Here is a 25,069-nt window from a genome sequence, read left to right on the forward strand (position 1 = left end):
ACTCCTTAACCCTTTTTTCACAACAAATGATTGATCTAATCAACTGCATTAATCATTGCTAATTATGGGATATTTGTTTGCTTGTTTCAACAAATTGTCCAATCAGCGAATGTGACGCCGTCGATCGGCGCGTACTTGAGACTCAACATACATCTGTAGCCGCCGACCTTGATATCACACTCGGCCACTGGCGCATCCACCCATATTACCTTTCTCATACGGCTTCCCCTCCTTGAACCCTTCAATCACACACTGACAAAGGGCTATTTTTATCGTTTTCTTTCTTGGAACTCCCTAGCCGCCGACTCGGCGAGTGCTGAAGCAGGGAGGGTCACCAACAAGTCCGCTAATTACCTGCAAAATGCGACCTAATTGTTGCCGAATTTAGAACTGCCCTCAGATCTTGCAGCAGACTAACCCAAGAGAGGCATCTGAAGAATGAAGTTGACCCAAGAGCAAATATAGCAACATTTTGACGCGCGACTGTCCGTTGAAACCGCACTATACCGGACTGGACACCCCCGTCTCTGCAGTTTCAAGTGCTTCTGTCGCGCGACATGCCTGTCCTCAGGCACAATGTCGGCAGTTTCGCGTTTCATCGCATGGACGTTCCTCTTGATCGGAGACTAGGATCCCAAAAAAAGATTCTGAAGCTCCGCAGGCGTCACAATGGGGCTCTTCTCCATGTTTCATGTTTTCTATATCGGCTAGGGTTCGTCAGTCGATCTTTTTACATGCATGCTTAGCTGTTTGAGACTTTGTGAAGACCATTTAATATCCAAGCTCTTCGCCTTGATGTTTTGATCCTCATCACTCTCTCATTCGTTTGTTATTGTGACAAAGAACAAGTTAGACATCTACTTGTCTATCATGTCTGTGCAGTACGCTCGTTACCGGCCTACAACGCCGCCACATCTTCCTCTTGAGGAGTTCGCCGGCTCGGGTCATAGTCGCCAGGAGTCCAACTCGTCGGTCTACTCAAGTGAGTCGTCGCCTTGGTCGACTATCACCGGCAACACTAGTCCTACCACCTCGCCAACCAGGCACCATCATGGCCCGGCTCTCTTGCCTAAGATCAGACCTCAAGATGTTGTCATCGAGCCAGTTTCTGCTGGTGGACCTCTTCGTTCCCGCCGGGTTCTATCCAATACACGGAACCCTCCCGGCTTTGTCCCTTATACAACCACACGACCTAATCGCCATACCCGGGATGTTATCGACCGCTTGACTTTGGCATCTCCTATTTCACCGGCCCCCATGGCCCATGGCACCTGTTCTGCCTTGTCATCACCTGTGGCTATCACCCCATCTCAAAGGCGCAAAGCCGTCGGTGGCCACTCGCGCTCTGTGTCGGCATCCGGTGTCGACACAGCCACTCTGACTCGATTTGGATATCCAACCTACCGTGAACTTCCAAAATATGTGCCACAGATGCATGCTCAAACCACTCCCACCACACCGGTCACTCCAATCACTCCAACCATCGTGGTCTACCCGTCCTACTCCCAAAGACCAGCAGCTCAGCAACCCCCAGGCACACACCCATTGACAGTGCCAACCCCCCAATACAAATACCACTCGGCCTCCGCACAGCCATCGCCAGCTTTACTGAGCCCCCAAGAGTGCCCAACACCACGCTCAACAACCCTCCTCTCCTACTTAACAATGCCAATCCCCCCAATCAATCTAGTCCGCAACGTGAGCGTAGTCCCAACCCGCGGCATGCACGACTACTTCTGGTGGGACATCCGTAACCTCCGGAACTGGACCTCCTTCTCCCTCCCAACCTTCGACCTAGTAGACAGCCGCCTAATCCAACTCCTGAAAACCGATATCCCAGCCGAGCTCACGCCGCAGGTCTCAGTCCCCGTCGCCCATCTAGCTCCAGAGTCCGAACCAGCCTTGGTGAACCTAATCACAGGTCTCTATGCTCCCCGCGTCAACGCTGCTCTAGCCGTCTCCCAGGGCCCAGACCATCTCCAGCTCTACGCTGCCCCGGATGTCCGTAGCACCGGCCACAAAAACCACGGCCACCCCCACTTCCTAGCGAACTACGCCTCGGACACTGAAGTCACCAGTGCTGGCCTTCCGCGCGGCCGGCTAGTCGGCATCGTCAAGAGCTTCGATAGATGGAATACAGGCATGCGCAATGAAGCACCACACCGCCGCGTGGAGTACCTCAACGGTCTTGCACATCTGCAACGCTGTATGCGCGAGCATTCCTGTCGGTATGGCTTCATCATCACAGAAATTGAACTCGTCTGCGTCCGAGCCGGCTGCGATGATGGCGACGACGTTCCTTATTTCGGATATTTCGAGATCGCTGCTACAATTCCTCTCAAGACAGCTGCTCAAGCCCCACGTCCACAACATGCACATATGCATGCGCATGTGCATACACAGACGCTCGCCCGTGATGGGCCAGCACTAGCGACTCCCATCAGCGCACGCTCATTTTCTTCTCCCTCCTCTTCCTCGTCATCACACTCGCCGTTCCCAGACGAAACCGAGGAATCATTAACAACCTCAACCTCAACCTCAACGCCAATGACAGCAAGTCTAGCATTATACTTCCTACTGATGCTATCAAAATCACAACCCTTGCCGCACCAGCCATCCGCCCACCTCAACGTTGGTGGACCTGGTGCGATGACGCGGCAGAGGGTCTTGCCAGAGGGGAAGGATGATTGGATTCCGCCGCCGCAGATTGGGGAGCGGAGGGATGCGAAACGCGTGCGTGGGTGGGTTTGGCCTCAAGATGCTTGGCATCGGAGGGAGGGGAGTGGGGCGCCCAGAGCTAGGGCTGGGGTTGGGGAGGGGAAGAGAGTCAAGAGGTGGCATAAATAGGAGATGGAAGGGACTGATATTGGATGTGTTGGTGTTGACTGGTGTTGGATTTAGCGGTCTCATCTGTTTTTTGGTTACTTATTTTGTCTTATTATTCGTTTCTGTCTCTGTCTATTTTTCTTGTGTTGGCTTGGTGTTTTGTGTGGTGGTATTCGCTGCTTTTGCTATTCCCCCTTTGTGTTTAATTTAATTTCTTACGTCTTTCTTACTATGAACTCCGTGAACTTGTGTACTAATTTGGATAAACCAAGAGGTTTCAGGTACTTAGTATCCAGTGAGCCTGCCACAGCCACTTACATATAACTCTACTTCAGTATTGTTTGTACATGTCTCCCTAAGCACAGGGCAATCCATGGAAGTGATTCGGGCCCTCCCGTCGTCCCACGCAAAGGCATATACGCGGGGAAGCCTTGAATGGAAGACCAGCAGAAGGCAGACTCGCCTCGAACTCAAAACAATAAGCTCTGGCACTAACAAATCCAAAATCCATTGAGTATTGAACTGAACTCTCCATTACCAAAACATGTGGTAAATGTAACTTAGGACAAGAAGGGTGCATACCGATAGACGAGATCTATGTGCCATCACTAACAATGTTATAGTAGTCCCGGCTGACCAATGGTATGATGCCCAACCATGTGCCATGCGGGCCACTGGAGTCTTTTTAAGCGAAAGTTGCATGGAGTCATCACTGATCTGGGCAGTTGCTGCGATGTTGCTTTGCTGGATCAAACCTGGTGTGCTGGGCATATGGGACAGTCCTGATCCTTTTTTTGACCGAAGCTTGGGCCACGGCAAAGATAAAGCGGCTTTTCCCCGACTGGGACATCCTGTCGCCAGAGGTCGATGGTGATTTCCACGAAGCCTCAGCAAAACATGCCACGGCATTTGCCGAAACTATGTCAGAGCTGTCAAAAAAACCTTACCTTTTGATGAGACATAAAAGCTGGAAATGCCACATCAGTTGCATCATGTTGATACCCAATCCGGTCAACAGGCCATCTGCTTTGTCGATGCTGGCATCAAGAGAGCTATGAGCGTTTGAGCATTTTTTGAGCGCGTAATTCAATTAGTGAAGGGCTGGCTTGTTAGGATCATCTCACTGGTTTGCACATTTCATCTCTTCTATTTACTGCGCCTCATAATTTGGACTTTTTTTTGATGTCAAGGCGCCCCCAGATGTCACAGGTGGTTATATTTTGGGTGTTCAGATCCTAATTCTTATTGTTCACCTAATTAACTTGATCATTCTCGTTGGTTTGATGCAATTTCCAATGATCACCGTTGAACCCCAAGGTCCTCAATTGACAGCTTCCAAGAGACTACTAGATCCACCATTAGTGTGGAGTATGGGTCCTGTCCAGTTTGAGTATTGTATCATGCAAGCCCTAAGGACCTTGGGGAAGAGTACCTCGATGGCCAACTCGTGACACTGAGGACATTGCAGAAAGTGAGTGAGTTATGGGGTTCCAATGCCATTAGTATAAGAGAAAAGTTATCCCCATTCCTCAGTTTTTGAAGGGTTCCGTTCCTCGTATTTATTCCAGTCCTCATACCTCATTCTCTATACCATATCCGCAACAACCTCACCAACCTCATGATGTCGACCGAAGCCCAACCAACCTCCATCCACGACGTAATAATCATAGGTGCAGGGCCCTGTGGCCTCGCCGTCGCCGCACGCCTAGGCGAAGAAACTCCCTCGGCAGTCTTCACCGACGAAGAACACCAACGCTACCACTGGATCAAGAAACATACCGGCCGAATGAACCTCGTACAAGCCCGAAACAGCAAGATCAACGGGGTCCGAGCGAACAAGTGGAACAGTGAGACGATGTGTCCCTGCGATAGCAAAGACAAAGACCAAGATCGACAACGGCGGGCGTCTACAGAATCTGTATCATCTGTTCCATCACTTTCTGCGTCATCAACCACATCGACCTCATCGTCCATGTCGACCTTGGTACTTGACGGATCCGGCAATAAATGGATGCAAAGATGGAACAATGCTTTCAAGACGTTGGAGATAAAGCAGCTTCGCAGTCCGATGTTCTTCCACGTTGATCCCGGTGATCGAGATGGAATGCTGGCTTATACGCAGGAGACTGGGCGTGAGGGGGACTTATGGGAGATTCCTAATTGTGTTGGGAAGGAGATGAGCAAGCATAAGAAGAAGAAGAGAAGACAGGGAGGAAAGTCTCAGTAAGTTGATATGGAGTTCTTATTTTTTTATTTTTTCTATAATCGGGTTGTCTGACAATATAAACTGCAGGCCAATTGGAGGCGAGATTGATGAGCGAGATCGCAAAGACTACTTCTCTCCTTCTACGGATCTATTCGCCGATTACTGTGATTCAATCATCGACCGGTATAGACTCAATGAGCCCGGACAGATCTTGCAGCGCGAAGCTACGAGTCTTTCTTATGACTATGTATCCGATAGCCCCGAGAAGATTTTTACAATTTCCACATCAAGCGGAGAAAAGTTTTATAGTCGCGCGGTTGTACTTGCCATTGGCCCTGGCGGTGCAGGTGTTTCAAAGATATATCCATGGAAGCCAGCAAGTGAGCAAGAGGGTGCTGCTGCATGTTGCCACAGCATGGAAATCAAGACTTTCCCCAGTCCCAATGTCCAGGACAAGATCCAGCGTCGACAAGAGACGAATGTTGTGGTTGTCGGCGGTGGGCTTTCTTCAGCTCAGATTGTGGATATGGCTGTTCGCAAAGGAGTCACCAAGGTGTGGTTTATCATGAGATCCGGGATGAAGGGTATGTATAATTTTGGTCTACAATTTGGTTATATATCTAACAGATAGCAGTCAAACACTTTGATATCAGTTTGCCATGGATGGGCAAGTACAAGAACTGGGAGAAAGCAGCCTTCTGGTCTGCCGATACCGATGAAGGTAAGCCCTTCTTCTTCAATCATAGGTCTCCTTTTGTCTATGTCCAACAGCTAATTCACTTATCTAGAACGCCTGGAAATGCTACAAACCGCCCGCAATGGAGGCAGCATGACACCACGCTACACCAAAATCGTAAAACAACACGCAGCCAAGCACCGCGCCTCTCTACACCCAAACACAGAAATTGTATCCCACGACTACAATCCCACTACCAAGACCTGGTCTCTCGGAACCTCCCCACCAATCCCGAACCTCCCCCCAATAGACTACATTTACTTCGCAACAGGCGCGCGCACCGACGTGCGTGAGATGCCCCTCCTACGCGAAATGAACGAACAATACCCAATCGAAGTCAAATCCGGCTTCCCCTGTCTGACAAACGACCTCTCATGGCGCGACGATGTGCCACTATTCATGACAGGACGAATGGCATCACTCCGACTGGGACCAGCGGCACCGAATCTCGAAGGCGCGCGAGTGGGCGCGGAACGCGTGACGTGGGGTATTGAGGAAGTCCTGCATAAAGGGCGGGATGTTGGGGAACAGTGTGAGGGGTTTTGTGGGCTTGGCAACCGGTATGCGTCGCTGCTCGATAGTGATGAATGATGATGAATCTTGAATGGGATGATAGTATGTCTCACGTGTGGTATCCGTGATTTTCCATGTTTCTCGCAAGGTTCATTTCATTCAATGGCGTTAGTACTGTAGATCGTTTGAATTTATGCTTGATTAGCGTGTTGATCTTTGTTTCCTGGGACTGTTGTGTGCTGGATAGGTTGGATAAACTGCCCGAATAGGCTGTTAGATCGGACATTCCTCCCTTCATTCTTTCTTTAGTCACCAGTCATCTTCTTGAGAACCCGAGAATTGACACGGGAGAGTCGGAGAGATTCATTAGGGGGAGGAATGTGGATAATCCCTTGTTCTACTCGAGGTTTTATAGTAGTGATTGAAGCTTGAAGAAATGGTTCTGTTTGAATCTGCACGTTATACTTTTTCCGTCTTATACTTGGCGCGACGTCGACATTGATTGAGCTTCATGGCGACGAAGGCTGATATGGCTCCTCCGACGGAGCTTCCTCTGGAAGCATTCAAGCTCCTGCCCAACAATACGGATAAAAATTGGATCAAGGACAAGGGGTTGCGGAAGCTGAATCTTGGGATTCTGTTTATGTTCTCGACTGCTTCTTCGTCGGGTTATATTGCCAGTCTAGTTAACAGCCTGCTGGTACTACCTCAATGTAAGTGATTCCATTGAATTTCTGAGCTTCAAATTGACCAAGACATAGTTGCCATGATAATGGGTGGATTGAATCCCAATATAGTGGGTTTAATCATTGCCGGTACCTCTTTGGGAGCCTTTCTAGCCTTCGTGCCAGCGTCATATATTGCAGACAGGTATGGACGAAAGATCTGCGTGGGAATCGGGTGCTGTCTCATCATCGTCGCAACGATCATTCAAACCATTCTCAAGAGTCACTGGGCTTTCTTTGGTATGAGAGTGCTGTCCGGTATGGGCATGGGCATTTCCCAAACTGCTGCGCCTCTCTTGATTACTGAGGCTGCACACCCACGTCAACGACAAACTGCGACCGCTTTCTACAATGTCACTTGGTGTCTGGGGGCTATCGGCGCAGCAGCCGTGACATATGCAACTATTGCCCTCGAAAACAGCTGGTCATGGCGTATTCCTTGTTTGTTGCAGGTGGCATATCCGATCAGTCAGTTATTTGGACTAGTTTTCTTTATGCCGGAGAGTCCTCGGTGGCTTATATCAAAAGGCCGGAAAGATGAGGCGTTGGTCATTCTGGCCAAGTACCATGCGAACGGAAAAATGAATGATGAGTTGGTTCAGCATGAATTCTGTCAGATTTGTGATACCATCAATGCCGAAGCGGCCCAGTGGAGGAGCTGGAAATCCTTCTTCTCGTCAAAAGGCGACGTGCATCGATTGACGATTTGTGTACTGGTTGGACTAATGCAAGAGTGGGCTGGAAATGGTACGTTACCCGAAGCCCTAAAAGACCACATGTTGATATATCCAGGTATTCTATCATATTACCTCGCACCCATTCTCGCATCAGTGGGGATCACCAAATCAGCAGACCAAGCCGCAGTCAACGTGAGCCTACAGGCTTGGAACTTCCTCCTCTCGGCAGTAGGAGCGTTGGCTTCAGAGCGATACGGTCGCCGTATCCTATGGCTCTTGTCCACGGCCGGGATGCTGCTATTCCTCTCGCTAGCCACACTGCTGGCTGGCTTATCTACAGAACAGCACCTCACAGCTGCAGGAATAGCCGTGGTGCCATTGCTGTTTATCTTTTTCGGGTGCTATGACATGGCGTATGCACCTCTTTTCATCTCGTATCCAGCTGAGATCCTACCGTTTCAACTGCGTGCCAAGGGCCTTGCTGTTACATTGTCGGTGGATGCTGCTGCATGCTTCTTCAACCAATATGTGAACCCCGTGGCGTTCACTGCGCTCCAGTGGAAGTACTATTCTGTGTATATTGGCTGTCTGGTTGTATTCCTGGGGCTTGTGTACTTCCTCTTCCCTGAAACGAAGGGCAGGTCGTTGGAGGAGGTTGCCATGATTTTTGACGAGAGCGAAGAGGAAACGCCAGACCGTGAAAAACCGGCGATGTAGAGTAGAAAAGAGAATACAATGAATATAGTCGAAGTTGAGCCAATCAGGACGCAGCCGATGTTGCTGATGTTTCCCCGCATGTAACTTGTGCATTGCAACCTCGCAACGTCTCTCGGACTCACGTTGGGCTATATCAAAGGCTGCCTGCTCTTGACAGACTTGAGCATATTGGTCCGATCAGAGTTGAGTCTCGTCGTCGGCATTTGTCATACCTAACCCCACCACAACACCGTGGATTCAGCTCCAAATATCCCCGCATCCCTTCAGCAACATGAAAGAACCAATTCCACCCCCTACCGACACCATTGTTGAGTCCGCTTCGGCAAAGCAGCTCCGATTTCTTGTCATCGGCGCCGGATCCCGTGGAAATGCCTACGCCCGCGCCGTCACAACCGCGACACCAGGCGTAATCCATGCTGTCGCTGAGCCCCACCAATTCAAGCGCAGTGAATTTGGGCAAAACTACATCTGGGGCAAGGGAACCCCTAGCGAAGGCCAACAGTTTGCAGATTGGCGCGAATGGGTACAGTGGGAGACCAAACGACGGGCACAGGCACAGAACGATGAAGCAGGAGCAAGTGGAAACACACCTCCAGGCGTCGACGGCGTCTTCATTTGTACACTCGACGAAACACACGTTGGAATCGTCCAAGCCCTAGCTCCTTTCAAGCTCCATATGCTCTGCGAAAAACCCCTCGCTCTCTCCCTAGACGACTGCTTAACCGTCTACCGAACGCTCCAACCACCAGAAGGCGAAACCAAAACACCACGAGCCCCATCCAACATCTTCTCAATCGGCCATGTCCTCCGCTACAGCCCGCACAACATTCTCCTCCGCAAAATCCTCCTGACAGACAGCATAATCGGCGACATAATCTCCCTAGAACACTGCGAACCAGTAGGCTGGTGGCACTTCTCCCACAGCTACGTCCGCGGCAACTGGCGCCGCACCACACAAGCAGGAGATGGCTCCCTCCTAACAAAATCCTGCCACGACATCGATTTTATCCTCTGGCTCCTCTGCTCCCCACCATCACCTGAAGCAACAACAACCCAAGCAACAACCTACAAACCCCATTTCCCGCGCACGATCTCCTCAGCAGGAACAATGACCCAATTCCGCCACCAGCGCAAACCGAAAGCAGCAGGGACCGCGACAAACTGCCTGACTTGCCCAATAGAACGAACCTGCAACTACAGCGCCGTCAAAATCTACAACGACAAACACCTAAAAGCAGGCCACACAGCCTGGCCAGTGGACATCGTAGCCCCAGACATCGAAGACGTGTTCCGAGTCCACGGCTCCAAAGCCGCTGAATCACATCTGCTATCCCGGTTAGCGGAAGACTACGATACAACCACAACACATGATTCAGCCATCGCCTCGAGACCATGGTACGGCCGCTGCGTCTACGAAGCAGACAACGACGTCTGCGACGACCAGGTCGTAACGATAACCTGGGACGACGAGGAAAGCGCCCCACACCGTCTTGCGAAAACGGCTTCGTTCCATATGATTGCTCCAACGGAGAAACAGTGTGAGCGTCGTGGACGCATTTACGGGACAAAGGGGGAGATTGCGTATGATAGTCATACTATTTCGATCTATGATTTTGAGACGGGGCAGACTACTGTTATTGATGTTCCCAAGCCGCCGCCTGAGAGGAAGGAGTCGCACGGTGGTGGGGATTATGGACTTGCCAGGCAGTTTGTTAGTGCTGTTGAGGCGGTTGAGTGTTTTGGTGTTGGGGTTGAGGAGGCGCAGGCTAGGTTTGTGGGTTGTTCGCTTGAAGAGGCTGTTCGGAGTCATGCTGTTGTTTTTGCGGCTGAGGAGGCGAGGAGGGAAGAGAGGGTTGTGAGATGGGGGGAGTGGTGGGGGGAGAAGTTAAGGGTTTCTGCTGATGGGTGGGAGTAAGATATATTCCATGATCTAATGATTTATGATGACAATGAGATATTAATGATGGTGATCTATACTTCCCAGACCAAGTTCGTAAGAGGCTCAGATTAGGCTATAGCAGTCTCTATGTCATGCCATTCTTGATGTTATTTTTTGATTCTGCTATTCGATCATCATTCTCTCGTTCAAATAGAACGGCAAAACAATCAAAGGTGATCCCCATCCAGCAGGTTCCACATTACAACCCCCAACTTAAGTCTTAACATCAGGCTCCTCACGGCCAACATACTCCTTGAACTTGAGCAGGTTAAGAGCAAGGGAAATGTTGTCGGCCAGGTACTCCTGGGCACTGAGACCAAACTTGGACTGGTCAGCCTCGTAGCGCTCGACATACAGACGGATAGTAGCGCCGCTGCTGCCGGTACCGGACAGACGGACGACGATACGGCTGCCGTCGTCGAACTTGGCGTACAGGCCCTGGTTCTTGGAGACGCTGCCGTCGAGGTCGGTGTAGGAGAAGTTGCCGGCGTCGGCGACCTTGCGGCCAGCGATCTCGGAGCCAACGAAGGAGCCGCTGGCGACGAGGTCGGCCAGGGTTCCGACTACCTTGTTGGCACCGTCGCTGTCGACGTTCTCGTAGTCGTAACGGGTGAAGAAAGTGCGGCCGTAGGTCTGCCAGAACTCGTTCTGGATGGAGGCGATGCTGGGGGTCTCGTTAGGCTTTTGCTTGGCAACACCGGCGATGATGTTCAGCCAGGCGATGACAGCCCACACGCCATCCTTCTCACGGATGTGGTTGCTGCCAGTGCCGAAGCTCTCCTCACCACAGATCGACATCTTGTTGTTGTCGAACAGGTTGCAGAAGAACTTCCAGCCGGTAGGGACCTCGTAGCTCTGCAGGCCCTGCTTCTGGGCCACGCGGTCAACAGCTCCGGAGGTGGGCATGGAACGGGCCAGGCCGTAGACACCCTGCTTTTGGAAGTAGGGGATGAGCTTGGCGTGGTGGGCGATGATGGCCAAGCTGTCACCAGGAGAGACGAAGGTGTTGGCACCGTAGATCATGTTACGGTCACCGTCACCGTCACTGGCGGCACCGAAGTGCACGCCGTTCTTGTTGACGGCCTCGACAAGTTCGTGGGCGTACACCAGGTTGGGATCGGGGTGACCGCCGCCAAAGTCCGGCTTGGGCTCGCAGTTCATGGTGCTGCTGGCGGGCAGGCCGAGCTCCTTGACGAAGATGTCTACGCCGTAGGGGCCGGTGACACCGTGCATACCGTCGAAGAGGACCTTAAAGTCCTTGTGAGAGCTAAGGAACTCCTTGATGAGGTCGAAGTCGAAGATCTCCTTCATCATGGTCACGTAATCGGCGGTAGAGTGAACGACCTCCACCTCGAGGGGTCCGTAGCTCTTGGTGCCAATGCTGGAGGTGTCGACATCGGGCACGTCAGCGTACTTGTAGGAGGTCAAGGATTTGGCGGTCTCGTAGATCTTGTTGGTGACTGTCTCGGGGGCAGGGGCACCGTTGGCCAAGTTGTACTTGATACCGAAATCGTTCTCGGGGCCTGCGGGGTGTCAGCCAGGGTCCAATCTAAACAATCAACGCTGTCTCCATTACTCACCACCAGGGTTGTGACTGGCGGTCAGCAGGATACCGCCAGTAGCCTTGCGCACACGGATGAGGTTGCTAGCAGCGGGAGTGCTAAGAATGCCATGCTGGCCCACCAGGAGCTTCTTGACACCGTAGGCGGCACTGATCTTAGCGATCTTGGAGATCACCTCGGGGTTGTAGTAACGGCCATCACCACCAATGACGAGGAAGGAGCCCTCGACACCCTCGGGGATAGAGAGGAGAATGCTAGTGATGAAGGACTCGGAGTAGTTGGGCTGCTGGAAGACCTTGACCTTCTTGCGGAGGCCGGAACTGGGGGACGGTTAGCTAGATCAATTGCGGAGGCAGCAAGCAACGTACGTTCCCGGCTTCTGGTCAGTGAAAGGCTGAATAGAGACCGTCTGGACGGACATGATGGAATAAATTGGAAGAAAAAGGTGAGAAAGAAAAGAGGAGGGGAAGTTCACCGACTGACGGGAGGGGTCGTCATGTGTTTATCATCCCACTGGACAGAGCTACATAGCACTAACTACTACTAGCACTAGGTACAGCGACATCCACTTCCTACTTCTCTACTTAATTTAAAATATATCCAGCTCTTTTTGATCTTCACAGAAACCTGTTGAGCCCTTGCAAATTGCCCCGCAGATCATTCCCGGGGGAAACAATCCCATCGTGTCATGGAAACACTCCGACGTACACATTACACAGCACAGTACACAGTCTCAATGGCAATGGCAATGGGTATTCGAACAAAAATTAGAAAAAAAGGGGTCAAATCTCACAAGACCCAACAACTACAGAAATAGACACACTGTCTAAGACACAAAAACAATAGCGCAACCAGACCCATCCAACTAAACACAGCACAACCACCTAACTAAACAACCGATCCCGATAAAACCTCATCTCCTCAATACTCTCCAAAATATCATCCTTGGCAAGATGGACCCCCTTCTTAAGGGGCATGTCTGCCAGTAGCTCGTCACTCCCCCACCTTCGCGCAGCCTCCTTCAACGAACTAACATCCAAAATGCGATAATGCAAATGCTCCAACACCCTCGCGTAAGGCCCCTTAACCAAGAACGCTTTATCAGCATGCACACTGTTACCGGCCAACAAGGCAGTGCGCGGCGTGGGAACGAGAGCTTTGATGTAGGCAAGGAGGGCGTCGGCGGCGGTGGCGGCGGAGGTGGTCGAGGCGCGGACGGCGGCTGTGAGGCCCGTGCGTTCGTGCGTGTCGATGCACCATTGGGACATGTTGGCGAGGACTGGGTCTGGGACGTGGATTGTACTTTCAAAGGGGGTGGTGTCGAGGAGGTTTAGGCTGTGGTCGGTTATGAAGCAGCAGATTTGGATGATTTGGTCAGTTTCGGCGTTTAGGCCTGTCATCTTGGTTTGGGGTTAGTGGGGGTTTGCATGACGATATGGGGGTGTGTCGGTGGATGAGATTGGGGGTGGACGTACTTCGCAGTCGATCCAGACTAGGGGATCTGTTGAGCGTGCGAGCGACATGGTTGTTTTTGGGCAGTTTGGGGTGGTTTGGGGTGCTGTGAGTGATCTGAGGTTTTGGTGTTTTGCCGGATGGCGGACTCGGTGGAGAAAGCTCTCGGTGTGAGCTTCCCGTACTGTAGACAATGCCGGTGTACAGCTTCTAATGCAGTTTCTGAACATGGGTAGGTTGTCGTGGTCTAAAAGGTGAAAGGTTGACGTTGGGAGAAGTAGTCGAGAATGAAATGTAGAGAAAACGTCTAATGGTGCAGCTGCTGGGAATATCAAACTACGAAAATGAAATCTACTGCAGGTTACAATGGATAATATATAATCAAGCTGCCCTTAACGGACGCAGTAAATGTATTCTCCTTCGGCATGCTCCCTGTAGTGTAGGTAGTGGACATAACGGCGTAATTGTAAAGGAAAGCAACGACATCCATAAGGCAGGGTATATGGATGGGAAAAATAACCTGATCCAACCCAACCCCTCGCAAATGCAAGCGCTTTCCAAAGCTCAACAGCAAAAACATATTCACTTTGTTTTCATTGATCTACAGCTCCTCTTCCTTTACGGGAGGTCCTGCTGACATCTCAGGCGTGACTGAGACTATCCCCGAATGTTGCGGTGGAGGTTGACTTTGCCTCAGGTGCCGAAGACCCCAGAACTTCGTTGATTCGACCAGAGGACTCGGCGATTCGACGTCGCAGAGCGTTCTCGTCTGCTGTCGAGACACTGGCACGTTGCTTCTTCAATGGACTGCCAAAAAGGCCATCGGACAGTTCCGCGGCGGGTTGAGAGTCGGAAGACACTGACGCTGCAGCGGCCCCCTTGGGTGGTGTTGTGGAGCGGTCAGCTGGAGGCGTAGATCCGGATCCAGAAGCTGGGGTATCTGTAGAATCTCCGACACTGCCTCCAGGTGGTTCGGCGGAATGTTGACGCTTGAGCTGTTTGCTTGTTAGCGGCGAAATCATAGAATATTGATGTGGTACATACCCGAATCTTTCGCATGCTCTCTGCCAATTCTCCCTGGCGTTTGATATCATCCGGAGACAAGAAACGGTCATCATCCTTGGACTCTTCTTCATCCGCCTTTCCAAGAATAGGATTATCCGTATCGTCATCATCGCTATCCATGTCATCTACATTCTTCTTGCCCTTGCGGGGCTTGGCTTCTTCGCGGAAATTAAGGAATCCGACAGATCCACCAGCCTTGATAGGTCCAAGATTTGCAAGATCGGCTTGTAGTGACTTGCGCTTTGTAGCAGCAGGCGTCTCTGGTGCCTTGCAATCTCTCAAGATGCCCATCTTTTGCAATTGACCTGTACACAGTCAGATATAGCCAACAGGAATGCCGGAATTACTTACGTTCGCCTCGGTACATGAAAGTGAAAATGGCATAGGGCTTATCAGTCGGGTCAATGCCAGTGACTGTCTGCGTGCTGATGGTCTTAGGGTCGAGTGTTTTCGGTTTGGCGAAACTCGTGGTGTGGTCAATATCGGCATCTCCACCGCCATTGTTCTCTCCACCACCCTCCTCGTCGTCATGCGCATCAAACTGAGGCGAGTACTCTCCGCGCTTGATCTCTCCTGAAGCCAGGACTCGGAACAAAGCAACCTTGATCTGTCCCGCAGTCTCCGGAATAGGGTCGTCGTCGTCAGAATCAGAAGATAAATCATCGTCCGAAACATCCTCAAGAGGCGACTTCTCGTCGTTTCCGTATCGCATAATGCTCTTGGCCTTGGTAGGGTGGTTGGCCTCCATTTCCATGGCGGACCCACCCTCCTCTGCCTCGCGCTTTATGCGTCGCTTCTCCATCTTTTGCCGGCGCCGTTCGATCTTGGCTGCCGCATCCTTACCTTCCAAATCCAGTCCATTCAACCAGCGCTCGAGACCAACCTCGCGAAACAGAAATTCACGCTCGGCAATGCCCCCGCCTTCGGTCTCCGGCACGCTTACCCAACGCGAGTTGACCCAGGTCTCCTCGCCCCTTCGCAGTAGTGTAGCCACTTCTTCTTTTTGCCTTCCGTCAAAGTAGATGTATGCAGCGACAGTTTCGTTCTGCGAGTTCGTCAGAGCCTGGTAAGGCGCGACCGCTCCGGAGTATTGACCACGGTCACCGGTCTGACCGGGCAACCCGCCGACGACCTTTGGTTTCGGTGAGGGCTCATCTGCAGTCGGCTTTGGCGTCGAGTAGGGGACATCTTGACTTGGGTTGAGGAGAGTGATTGAAATAGCAAAGGTTGATTGTTCCGCCTTGCCGGTCCCCGATTCGGGAAGTTTGGGCGGCGGGACGGGGATGAAACAAGCTATCCGCGAAGCTCGGGACTGGCGTTGAATCGAATACTCTGAAATCGGCCCATCAGGCGTATGGATGCTCACGGCGAGACCCTTGAAACAAGGCATTGTGGGAGGGGTAAGTGGTGGGCCGAAATATGGAGAGGAAGAATCCGAGGCGGGTGTGCAAGGGCCAGGATTGCCCCGCTAAGAATTACAAAGAATTTGAGCAGGGAGAAGAAAAGAATCTGGCGCCGGAGTAAGAATCAGCGGAGAGCTTCTTTCTTTATTTTTTCTTTTTTTCGTGCAAGGTGAGCGAAGGCTATAGGGAGGCGGTCAAGGTGTGGGTTTCGACTCGGAAGAACCCAGCAGCCCACAGTAGTCCTCTGAGCTCCACTGCAGCTGCTGGTGGTTGTACTGGGAGGCTGTTCGAAAGGAGGGTCACGATGACGCTGATGTGGATTTCTGGGGATCTTCAGGACCGGTGGGGAGGGGGGGGGATCAGGAGCGGAAAACAATACGTCCAAATCCACGATCGGTAAGAATGAGCAAGGAATGCCTAACGGGCGCCTTTACAGGGAGACAGCAAGGAAAGAAAGGACCCCTGTGAGCTTGGGGGAAGATGAGGGGCGGGAGTGGACCAAAACATATCACGTCTGCGCAGACCACCCCGAACCCCACGTGATACACCTTAATGTTGCCTGCTTTACGTGCGATAAAGAGCCAAGTGACTCGGTGTACATGATCCTTGACCATATTATTATCTTTTACGCTACTTTTGAATACCTCAGCTGAGTATACAGCAAAGGTCATGCTCAACTGTCATCATGCTCCACATCACCTGATTCCCTAGCAACCATGGATCCGTCGAACCAGTGGAGTCAAACTAAGTCCGAGTATATCATTTGATATCTTGACTCTTCATACGGGATTAAGAGCAATAATGATTTATCCCAGAAAGTATAGTGACCATGATATCGTCTTTTGCTATTTAACTAATTTCAAAGAAGTATGGAAAGACTAGCACCAGAACTCATAATGAAAAATCATATAAAAATCATAAACGTCAACACTCTGACCAACTCCGGAGTTAAGCCTTCACATGTTCAGAGACAATACTGGTCTTGGGCGCTCCCTCGTCGCCACTAGCAACGGTATCAAACTTATAAAGAGGTTCCAATACAACATTCCTGCGGAAAATATAGCGGTTAAACCAGTAAGGGAGTGCTTTAGTGACCTGGTACTTCATATGAACGCGGGTAGGAACAGCAAAAATATAATCGAGCTCTTCGAGTGTGCGCTGCTTTGTCTCCGGAACCCAGAGGAAGATCATGACGAGAGCTGTCACATTCAAACCACTAAAAAATGGCGTTAGTCATGTTCTGTTTGATAACGCCACGCAGGAAGTGCAAAACTTACGCATAGAAGCCAAAGGCACCGGTAGCTGTCATCGTGTGAAGCATGGGAGGGAAGGTGATAGATAGCACAGCTGCCCATCCTAGGCAGGTAGCCACAGCCCAGGACATGCCGACCTCTATAAACAAGGATTAGTAGCTCGATCGACCACACCAGAAAGATATATACATACCTCGATGAGAGAGGGGAAAGACCTCAGCCGAATAAGTAAAAGGCACAGGTCCTTCACCAGGCGAGTAGAAAGCAGCAAACAAGAAAACGAAGAAGGCAATAGACGCCAAATGGGCCTTTCCATCTGGAACCCAGAAACAGAATGCAGCACCAAGAAGCGTCCATGTCATTTGCGGGAACGTGAACAGCAACAGAGTCCGACGTCCGTAAGTGTCAATAGTCCAGATTGCGGGGAAAGCAAACAAGAAGTTGACCAAGCCGAAGCCCCAGGAAGCAAAGAGGGCTTGTGTATCATTGGCACCGGCATTGGAGAAGACAGTGGACGAGTAAAAGGCCACAATGTTGATGCCACACATCTGCTGGGCGATCATAACAGTAAAAGAAGCAAGAGTGGCACGGCGAACGCGAGGAATAGTGAACAGCTCAACGAAGCGCTTAACATAGTTGCTGTCGCCAATCAGACCCATCTCAATCTTGATCTGGGCATGGATATAGTAAAGATCACGAGCAGCCTGGAGAGGTGTGTTACGAAGGCGACAGAGAGATCGGTACGCCTTGTCCATCTCGCCGCGTCGAATATACCAACGAGGTGACTCGGGGCAGAAGAAAACACCAATGAGGAGAGGGATAGCGGGGATAAAGGCCGAGCCAAGCTGCAGACGCCATGAGATAGCACCTGTATCCTTGACTGCAAGGTTTGCGCTGAATCCGAGGAAGATACCAAATGCTGTCCAAAGTTGCCAGGACATCACTAGTCCACCGCGGATAACAGCCGGTGTATTCTCGGCACAAAAGATCGGGATGGTTGACGCTTTCAATCCCATTCCAAGACCAAGAAGCAAACGTGTTGCAAAGAGTTGTTCCCAGGTTTGAGTCACTGCTGAGCCAATAGGTGCGAGGACACAAAAGATAGACGAGATAAAGATTGTTCCACGGCGGCCAAGAATACGGTTGAAGGGATCGGAGAGCCAGCAGCCGAGGACGGCACTGGCAATGTATGGAGCAGCATTGACTACGCCGACAATCCATTGGTTTCGATAGGCGTTAGGGTTGTCTGTTTCGGGGATGCCAAATGCATCGGGGAATGACAGGTTTGCGCCGTTGGAGCCTGTCTGATCCCATCCTTGCACTGCTGCACCAACAGAGCATAGAATGATAGTGAAATACAGGGCTCTGGGCTGGCGCCACTTGTGAAGGGTTTCGTCTCGCAGTGCAGTCAGCTCGGTCTCGGTCAAGTCTGGCACTGATTCAAACTCGGTTGGCGAACGAGCTACCAATGCTCCCTTCTGAAGTTCCGGTAGAATGTCTGCTACGTTGAACTCCTGGGCAAACTGCTCGACGTCACGTAGGACTTGGGCTTTAGTCAAGTCGGCCAATGGGTTCTTGATTCTGGATGATGTTAGGGATCTCCTGTTGAGTCTCGCATTGCTAGAATAACATGCAAAAAAAAAAAGAAACTCCCTAGGCGGACGTACTTGGCAGATACATTGTTATGAAGGTCGACTTCTTCGACATATCCTTTCTCGGCGCTACTTTCATCGTTGCTAGAGCTACAGGAAAGATTAGTCCGAAGATGCGTGATCCATATCTGCAACGCTCACCGTTGGTCGGTGCCAACCTGGCCGATGGTTTCTTTCTCCATGTTGAAGATTGATGATACCAAGCTCAGGTGCACCCCTGGGAAGAATCAAAGCCTTCAAAGTGGACAGGACTTGAATTGTATAGTCTTGGGATAAGAAAGAAAAGAGTAGGACAATAACTGTATTCCGTTGAAGGGAAATCCCCACATTTATACTTCTCTAAGCAGTCTTTTTTACTGCTAGGCCTAGCCTCATTGGGTTGAGATATGTCAAATCTACTTCCCAAACCGGATGTCTGGGGTTGCGGGGTGCCCATGGGGAAATCTGGATCCAGGAAGTCTTACCCGGACACTCTCAATGTTACATCGGCTCTGGAAACCAATCTGGAGAGAAATGGCCCACTTGCCTACTTGCACCTGGCCCCATGAAAATATTTTCGCTGTGGCGCCCTAAGTCAACCGGGATCCCGGTCGAGAAAGTGAAGCCCGTACAGGCCGACGGCAAATTTAAATTCGCCGAAAATTTTCCCTACTTCAGCATCTCTTCCAATTACTCCTGGGACCAAACATCTTGCATATTCAAGTTCTTCAAGCAATTCAACTATTTAACTTGACTCTAATCAAACCAAAAAAATTCCATGGATTTGCCAGCAAAAAGTTGAAGGGGTCAAGATCGCCGCGCTCGGGATGGCGTTTCCAGGCGATGGAACGCCACAATCGAACAAAAAGGTACTGCTCTGAGGTCGCCTTGGCGCAGGTCTGGGCTCTGATTTGCCCCGAAATTGGATCTAAATAAACCTAATCAGGCTTAGCTCAGAGTCCTCGCGATGTTGCTTTGAGACTCGACTTGAACCCTCACGTGGCAGAGCCCAATGATTTCGACCGCATCCGGACAGCCCAACACGCGAAGACAACCACATTTGCAGTGAACAGAGTACCTGGACTCGCCATTTCGAGTGGAGCGAAGTGGAAATCCGGGGTTATGCGGGGTACATTTTCGACCTTGGATCTGCATCGGGTTAAGCCTGGTAACGCAACCCACTTTCTCTTTCGATATCTCTGAATCTTTCGGAGCGCCGCAGTCCGGCAACCCGTGAACCTTACGGGAAATATCGAGCGACGCCCGGCGAGATCATTTGAATCCCTGTTCGAGAGCCTTTTTTGGCATTTCTTTCGCAGCCCGTGCCCGATATTCGACCATGCCGATACGCTACGAGCCGTGTTCCCCGTTAGCGTTACGGAGCCAGGTGCCCGCAGGAGCCCAAAGGGTCGCTGGATCGGGATACCCCACGCCGACATCTCCCCCCACCTGACCTTTCAGGGCGCATGGTTGCTTTCACTGAAATGGCACATGGAAAGTCCGCGTCATTATTCGCAGGTTGCCATTTCCGGCGTTCTGTGGCTCGCGGGGAACCCCATCCCGCGGTCTAAGCTCGTGGCCAAGCCATGTGGGGATCGACTGCGATTTGTCCCGATCCGTCTACACCTTGGAGACTTGGGGGTATATTGATCTCTCGCCCTACCAGTCATGACGTCTCGACCGACGAGCTTCGGATAGCTCAGGGTAAGATAACGACGAAAATCGAGTAGTTCGTGCTGCATATCGTCCCGGTTCCGGATTTGGAATACCCATCTCTCCTGTGACTGCTGCATTTGACATGTCGATTGCAAAGTCAACCGGGTATCAGCTTGGTCTGTATTTCTGGTTGACTGATTGATTGACTGACGTTGATGGATACAGAGTCAATGGGGGAGATGGCATGGTAACATTGCGCATCGAAAACTCTGATCCTGATCCTGATCCTGATCCTGATCCTTTTGCCACCCAGGTTCCATGATGATGCCTCATCCTCCAAGAAAAAATTGCGCTTATGGGTGCTCATATTGTTCATCAATTTCGCAGGTGGCGGTGTATGGTATTAATGCTAGATGTGCCCTGCTGCAAGGGAGTAGCCTGCATGTTGCAGTGCTTCCCTCTCTGGAATATGGGATCATATTCTAACATCATTTGACAAACCAGGTACTCGGTTCCTCTTCTTGATATTTACGTTGCATTGGGGCGCAAGGAATATGCGTTGATCCTCGATCGTTGCGCCTGTTGCCGACATGGCCATCCTCCGCGCGTTCTACGCTTTGCGCTTTCATCCTGCCTACAACATCCATACTTTATCTTGCCCTCAAACCATACAAACGCAGTTGATTGACAGTCGTCTGACGGCACAATCCTATTTCTCCGTTCTTCAATAATCACCTCTGATTGCACCACGAGCTCTTGACAAATCATGGTGATCATCATTTATTGCGAGGAAGTGAGCTCCGCAGCACTTGTGAGCCACCACGCTAATCCCTATGTGTGATTTATTGTCAGAATGGCGTTCACGATGCTCAGGCAACCCGCATGGTGAGGAGGTTCACGCGACATGAGCCAGGAGGGCCGTTCTCTCCCCAGGCATGGGCCTGACTCGTACACTGACGGAGATGCTCACTGGATAACAATAACTGGGCTGGCCGTAAGGAAGCTGTTGGAGGTCAGTTGAGGTCAATTAATTGAGGAGCTTGGTAGGCAACATCAGCCGTGGGCTTGGGACATCTTGCTCTGCTCGTCTGAGGACACCGTGCCAAGGCCTTGGCCTCTGGTTCCAGGCAGACAACAAAGTTCTGGGCGAGTGGATCAGAGTCTCACTGAGGAGGGTTACGGGACCAGTGTTAATGGATCATACCTACGCCTAGTAGAGGAGGTGGATCGCCTGTATGGAACAAAGACCAAACGCCTCTTAAGCCACAAGTGTAGTGTAGTTCCTGTCCTTCTGCTGTCAGTTTTGAGATCTTCGAGTCCTGCCAGGAAAAGACCTCTAGGTCATGTACATTATATCATAGCCATAACAAATAATTGAAACTGGCAAGGAAAACATATCAAATCTATGTTTCACCTTCGCAATATGTCGAATACTTGGCGTCTCCACTTAATGCGGGTAGGACCCATCCGTGATGTGGGTATGGATCTATGCATAATCGCCCAAAAAAGCAAGTAGCTCGAGGATATTAGTCTCAAATCGTGCAGAAGGCGAGGTATAACATTATACAAGCCTTCAGATGAAATCAGAAAGAGCAGGGAGGATCATGGGTCCGAGGAAACGAGCATAAACCTGAAGAAGGGCCTAGATGATGGCAAGACAAGAGGGTAAACTAACTCGCGGCCCCACTAGCTCAGTGGTAAAGAGCCACTACTGGAGGCAATAAGATCCTGAGAAGGTAGTGGAAATCGGCAATAAGAGGAGAGCTCCCCGGTTCGAGCGCTGCAGAAGACAATTCTAGAATTCGCGTTCTGGAAATTGTGCACAACGAAAGGAGGTGCGATGGCTGTCGTCCAGGGTCGGCGAAACAGCATTCTTCTGACTGGTACTGGAAGGTTCAAACTCCCTCTGTGATGAAGTTGATGTCATACGCAAATTGCAGGTTCACAGGTTGACGTCATTCGCCCAGACCACCAACGCAAGCAAGACCCCCCCCTTTTTTTCTATTCTTTTTGCCTGATTGATAGGACTTGGGGCCATTCACAGTCTCCAGGCTTTGCTTGACCTTCTTTTGCTTTGTACCTGAGCTCTCAATAATGTATAAGACTTGAAATAAACGGAAGCCTGATGGCAAGTATGGTCCTTCTTTGTTGGTTCCTTGGGGGCAAACATGGTCTGGGTCGACGACTCTCCTGAACTCGAAACATCCGAATGCCCTGTCTCACGTGGTTGAAGTCCAGTCCTCTCCCATCTAGTCCTTTGATTTTCCAGGTTATTTGAAGCATCTCAGTCAACCCTTTACTCTTGCTGTTAATCTCCAGTTAATCTCCTGAATTCCCTGTGCTCCACCAATTCTCTTTTCTTACCAAAAAGCTGAATTAAGATAATCTCTCTCCATCTTTGCGCTTCTTAGGACTCAACATATTCAAGCTTTCGACCGTCTGCCCAAAAATAATATTGAGTCATGAGAAGTGACGAGGATGATCCATGGGTCTGTCAAAGGTGGGGCTTGAATTAAGTTGCGGGCTGCCCCACTCTTTGAAGAGCCGCAGTGCCAAGCCTCGCATGCATGTTCCACGTACTCCGTATTACTTTTTACAGTATTTGGTCTTTCGTGCATTTCGCTTTCCTGAACTCTTTACCTCACTCTATCACTTTGTAAGGTACATTAATATACCTTTGTAATTTCTGTCTCTTTTTTTTCCATGCCACGGGTGAGCATCAACTTCCCAAGGCTCGTGTCATTATGCGCCCAGTTTTGATTGGAGACTAATTGCTAACCCGCACACATCAGGGAAAGTCATGGCCTTCTTTTGGCAACTCGAATAGTAGCAAGGAACTGGGACACTCTGAGTGTAACCTCAAAGCCTGATGTAGTCGGACTTCGAAGCCATGCTCCACAAATCCTGATACTTTACCAAGGCTGATGGTTTGACACCCTCACAAAAGCAATAAAACATATTAATACTTCTCAAGCCGAATGTAATAATCGCGAGTTTACTGAATGAAGCCTCTGATGGCATGTCGGTGCAGGAGGTAGACTCTCGTGGTTTCGTCTACAGCTGCGGCAGAGTGTTGCACGCTCAAGCCGGCAGGAAACTACACATATTCTCACACAGCGGTAGCCCACCGACTTGGTCTGTCTCGATCGGAGAATTCGGCAGCCACCTACACCGAGAACTTCAACAGATAGCCTCTGTTGGCACAAATATTCTGCAAGAACTCGACCAGTTACCTTAAGATTGCAAGTTCTTTCTGCAGAGTGCCGTGCCTTCACGTCTTAATCCTTCTCAATGGAACCGCAAACCCAAGATAGCAAACAAGCGCGTCCCTAATCGCGTAACAGAGTTTTAGGGCGGCTTCACCATGTCCAAGGCAGTGCTTGACCTCATCACCAACGTGACTTTCCCGAGTGTGACTTGATGTCACAGGACAACCAATACGAGAAGAACTGCGTGGCTCAATCTTTATGCAGATACCCTATATCTAAGACATGCATCAATCTATTGATTTCTGTAGCTTACATTAGACCTACTCCTGTGCTTTGTCGCTTACAAATATCATTCTTGATATCAAATGACTTCAAGGTGCAAGTCATTTATAACTTATATGCTTTTGTTTATATTAATGACGTCATATCCCGATAGCTCCGAAAGTCCGGAGAGCTGACAAATGAACGGAAGCTTATAGCGGAATTGGCTTTCAGTCACCTTGCCCTTGCCAATGTTCTCTCCCAGCTTAAAAGCAGCATCTCGGCTCTCCAGAGTTTCATCAACATTTGCCCCATATTCCACAATGTCTTCCAACATCACACTCTACACCTGGCCCACGCCCAATGGCGTCAAGGCCTCCATTACCCTCGAGGAGCTCGGTATTCCTTACAAGACCGAGGGAATCAACATTAGCACCAATATCCAGAAGGAAGAGTAAGATCCCGGCGCATCCGGGGTGGAACAGCATGCTGACAAAAGCCACCTTGCAGCTGGTTCCTCAAGATTAACCCTAACGGCCGCATCCCCGCTATGCTCGATGGCTCGCAGCGTGTCTTCGAGAGCGGTGCAATTATGACCTACCTGGTCGACAAGTACGACACCGATCGCAAGATCAGCTACGCTCCGGGAACCCCCGAGCACGTTGAGCAAACCTCCTGGTTGATGTTCCAGATGGGCGGTCTTGGACCTATGCAGGGTACGCGCTGACAGGTCAAGCCATCTTACCCCGCCTCGCTAATAATACCCAACAGGTCAAGCAAACCACTTCCGTCTCTTTGCTGGGGCGCGCTCCGACTATGGCATTAATCGATACATCGAAGAGACCAAGCGTCTCTACTCTGTTCTCGAATCTCGTCTCCAAGAGAGCCCTTACCTCGCAGGCGAGAAGTACACTATTGCTGATATTGCTAACTTCTCCTGGGTTCGGGGTGCTCCTATCTCTTTGGAGATTGATTTGTCTGAATTCCCTGCTCTGAAGAAATGGGTTGATGAGATTAATGAGCGTGCTGCTGTGCAGAAGGGGTTGGATGTTCCTTCTACTGGCAGGACTCCTGAGCAGATGGCTGAGATGTTCAAAAACTGCCGTGCCAAGATTGATGGCATGACCAACTCGGATAAGCACTAATTGGACATAGCTGGGATATTCAATCTTCTATCGTTTGACTAAACATTCGGTATTTCGTGATTTGATAAGGTTTTACTTTCGTTACCCAATATT

The 25,069-nt window shown here is 50.6% G+C and overlaps 9 protein-coding genes across 9 annotated transcripts; 5 read left to right on the forward strand and 4 right to left on the reverse strand.

The window, feature by feature from the left end:
- Nucleotides 1-870: 870 nt before the first annotated feature.
- N7508_009396 (uncharacterized protein) lies at nucleotides 871-2,847 on the forward strand (the record flags this gene model as incomplete). The annotated part of the gene is made up of 1 exon (XM_058467459.1): nucleotides 871-2,847. One exon carries the CDS (start codon nucleotides 871-873, stop codon nucleotides 2,845-2,847), a length of 1,977 nt encoding a protein of 658 aa, XP_058315305.1.
- A 1,600-nt stretch (nucleotides 2,848-4,447) lies between these two features.
- On the forward strand, nucleotides 4,448-6,359 carry N7508_009397 (FAD binding domain protein; the record flags this gene model as incomplete). The annotated part of the gene is made up of 4 exons (XM_058467460.1): nucleotides 4,448-5,049; nucleotides 5,120-5,616; nucleotides 5,667-5,753; nucleotides 5,821-6,359. The coding sequence occupies 4 exons, from the start codon at nucleotides 4,448-4,450 to the stop codon at nucleotides 6,357-6,359; spliced, it is 1,725 nt and encodes a 574-aa protein (XP_058315306.1).
- Nucleotides 6,360-6,792: 433 nt separating this feature from the next.
- N7508_009398 (uncharacterized protein) lies at nucleotides 6,793-8,400 on the forward strand (the record flags this gene model as incomplete). Its single annotated transcript, XM_058467461.1, has 2 exons — nucleotides 6,793-6,994; nucleotides 7,043-8,400. The coding sequence occupies 2 exons, from the start codon at nucleotides 6,793-6,795 to the stop codon at nucleotides 8,398-8,400; spliced, it is 1,560 nt and encodes a 519-aa protein (XP_058315307.1).
- Nucleotides 8,401-8,671: 271 nt separating this feature from the next.
- Nucleotides 8,672-10,315, forward strand: N7508_009399 (Gfo/Idh/MocA family protein; the record flags this gene model as incomplete). The annotated part of the gene is made up of 1 exon (XM_058467462.1): nucleotides 8,672-10,315. The coding sequence occupies one exon, from the start codon at nucleotides 8,672-8,674 to the stop codon at nucleotides 10,313-10,315; it is 1,644 nt and encodes a 547-aa protein (XP_058315308.1).
- Nucleotides 10,316-10,552: 237 nt separating this feature from the next.
- Nucleotides 10,553-12,322, reverse strand: pgmA (phosphoglucomutase PGM2; the record flags this gene model as incomplete). Its single annotated transcript, XM_058467463.1, has 3 exons — nucleotides 10,553-11,862; nucleotides 11,920-12,221; nucleotides 12,270-12,322. The coding sequence occupies 3 exons, from the start codon at nucleotides 12,320-12,322 to the stop codon at nucleotides 10,553-10,555; spliced, it is 1,665 nt and encodes a 554-aa protein (XP_058315309.1).
- Nucleotides 12,323-12,785: 463 nt separating this feature from the next.
- On the reverse strand, nucleotides 12,786-13,424 carry N7508_009401 (oligoribonuclease; the record flags this gene model as incomplete). Its single annotated transcript, XM_058467464.1, has 2 exons — nucleotides 12,786-13,301; nucleotides 13,377-13,424. 2 exons carry the CDS (start codon nucleotides 13,422-13,424, stop codon nucleotides 12,786-12,788), a joined length of 564 nt encoding a protein of 187 aa, XP_058315310.1.
- Nucleotides 13,425-13,994: 570 nt separating this feature from the next.
- N7508_009402 (uncharacterized protein) lies at nucleotides 13,995-15,808 on the reverse strand (the record flags this gene model as incomplete). Its single annotated transcript, XM_058467465.1, has 3 exons — nucleotides 13,995-14,348; nucleotides 14,398-14,723; nucleotides 14,770-15,808. 3 exons carry the CDS (start codon nucleotides 15,806-15,808, stop codon nucleotides 13,995-13,997), a joined length of 1,719 nt encoding a protein of 572 aa, XP_058315311.1.
- Nucleotides 15,809-16,769: 961 nt separating this feature from the next.
- N7508_009403 (uncharacterized protein) lies at nucleotides 16,770-18,908 on the reverse strand (the record flags this gene model as incomplete). The annotated part of the gene is made up of 5 exons (XM_058467466.1): nucleotides 16,770-17,037; nucleotides 17,099-17,213; nucleotides 17,268-18,655; nucleotides 18,742-18,816; nucleotides 18,868-18,908. 5 exons carry the CDS (start codon nucleotides 18,906-18,908, stop codon nucleotides 16,770-16,772), a joined length of 1,887 nt encoding a protein of 628 aa, XP_058315312.1.
- Nucleotides 18,909-24,154: 5,246 nt separating this feature from the next.
- N7508_009404 (glutathione S-transferase family protein) lies at nucleotides 24,155-24,976 on the forward strand (the record flags this gene model as incomplete). Its single annotated transcript, XM_058467467.1, has 3 exons — nucleotides 24,155-24,285; nucleotides 24,342-24,547; nucleotides 24,603-24,976. The coding sequence occupies 3 exons, from the start codon at nucleotides 24,155-24,157 to the stop codon at nucleotides 24,974-24,976; spliced, it is 711 nt and encodes a 236-aa protein (XP_058315313.1).
- Nucleotides 24,977-25,069: the final 93 nt, after the last annotated feature.

Source organism: Penicillium antarcticum, assembly GCF_028974205.1.
Source record: "Penicillium antarcticum strain IBT 31339 chromosome Unknown utg000009l_segment0_segment0, whole genome shotgun sequence".
NCBI lineage: Eukaryota > Fungi > Ascomycota > Eurotiomycetes > Eurotiales > Aspergillaceae > Penicillium > Penicillium antarcticum.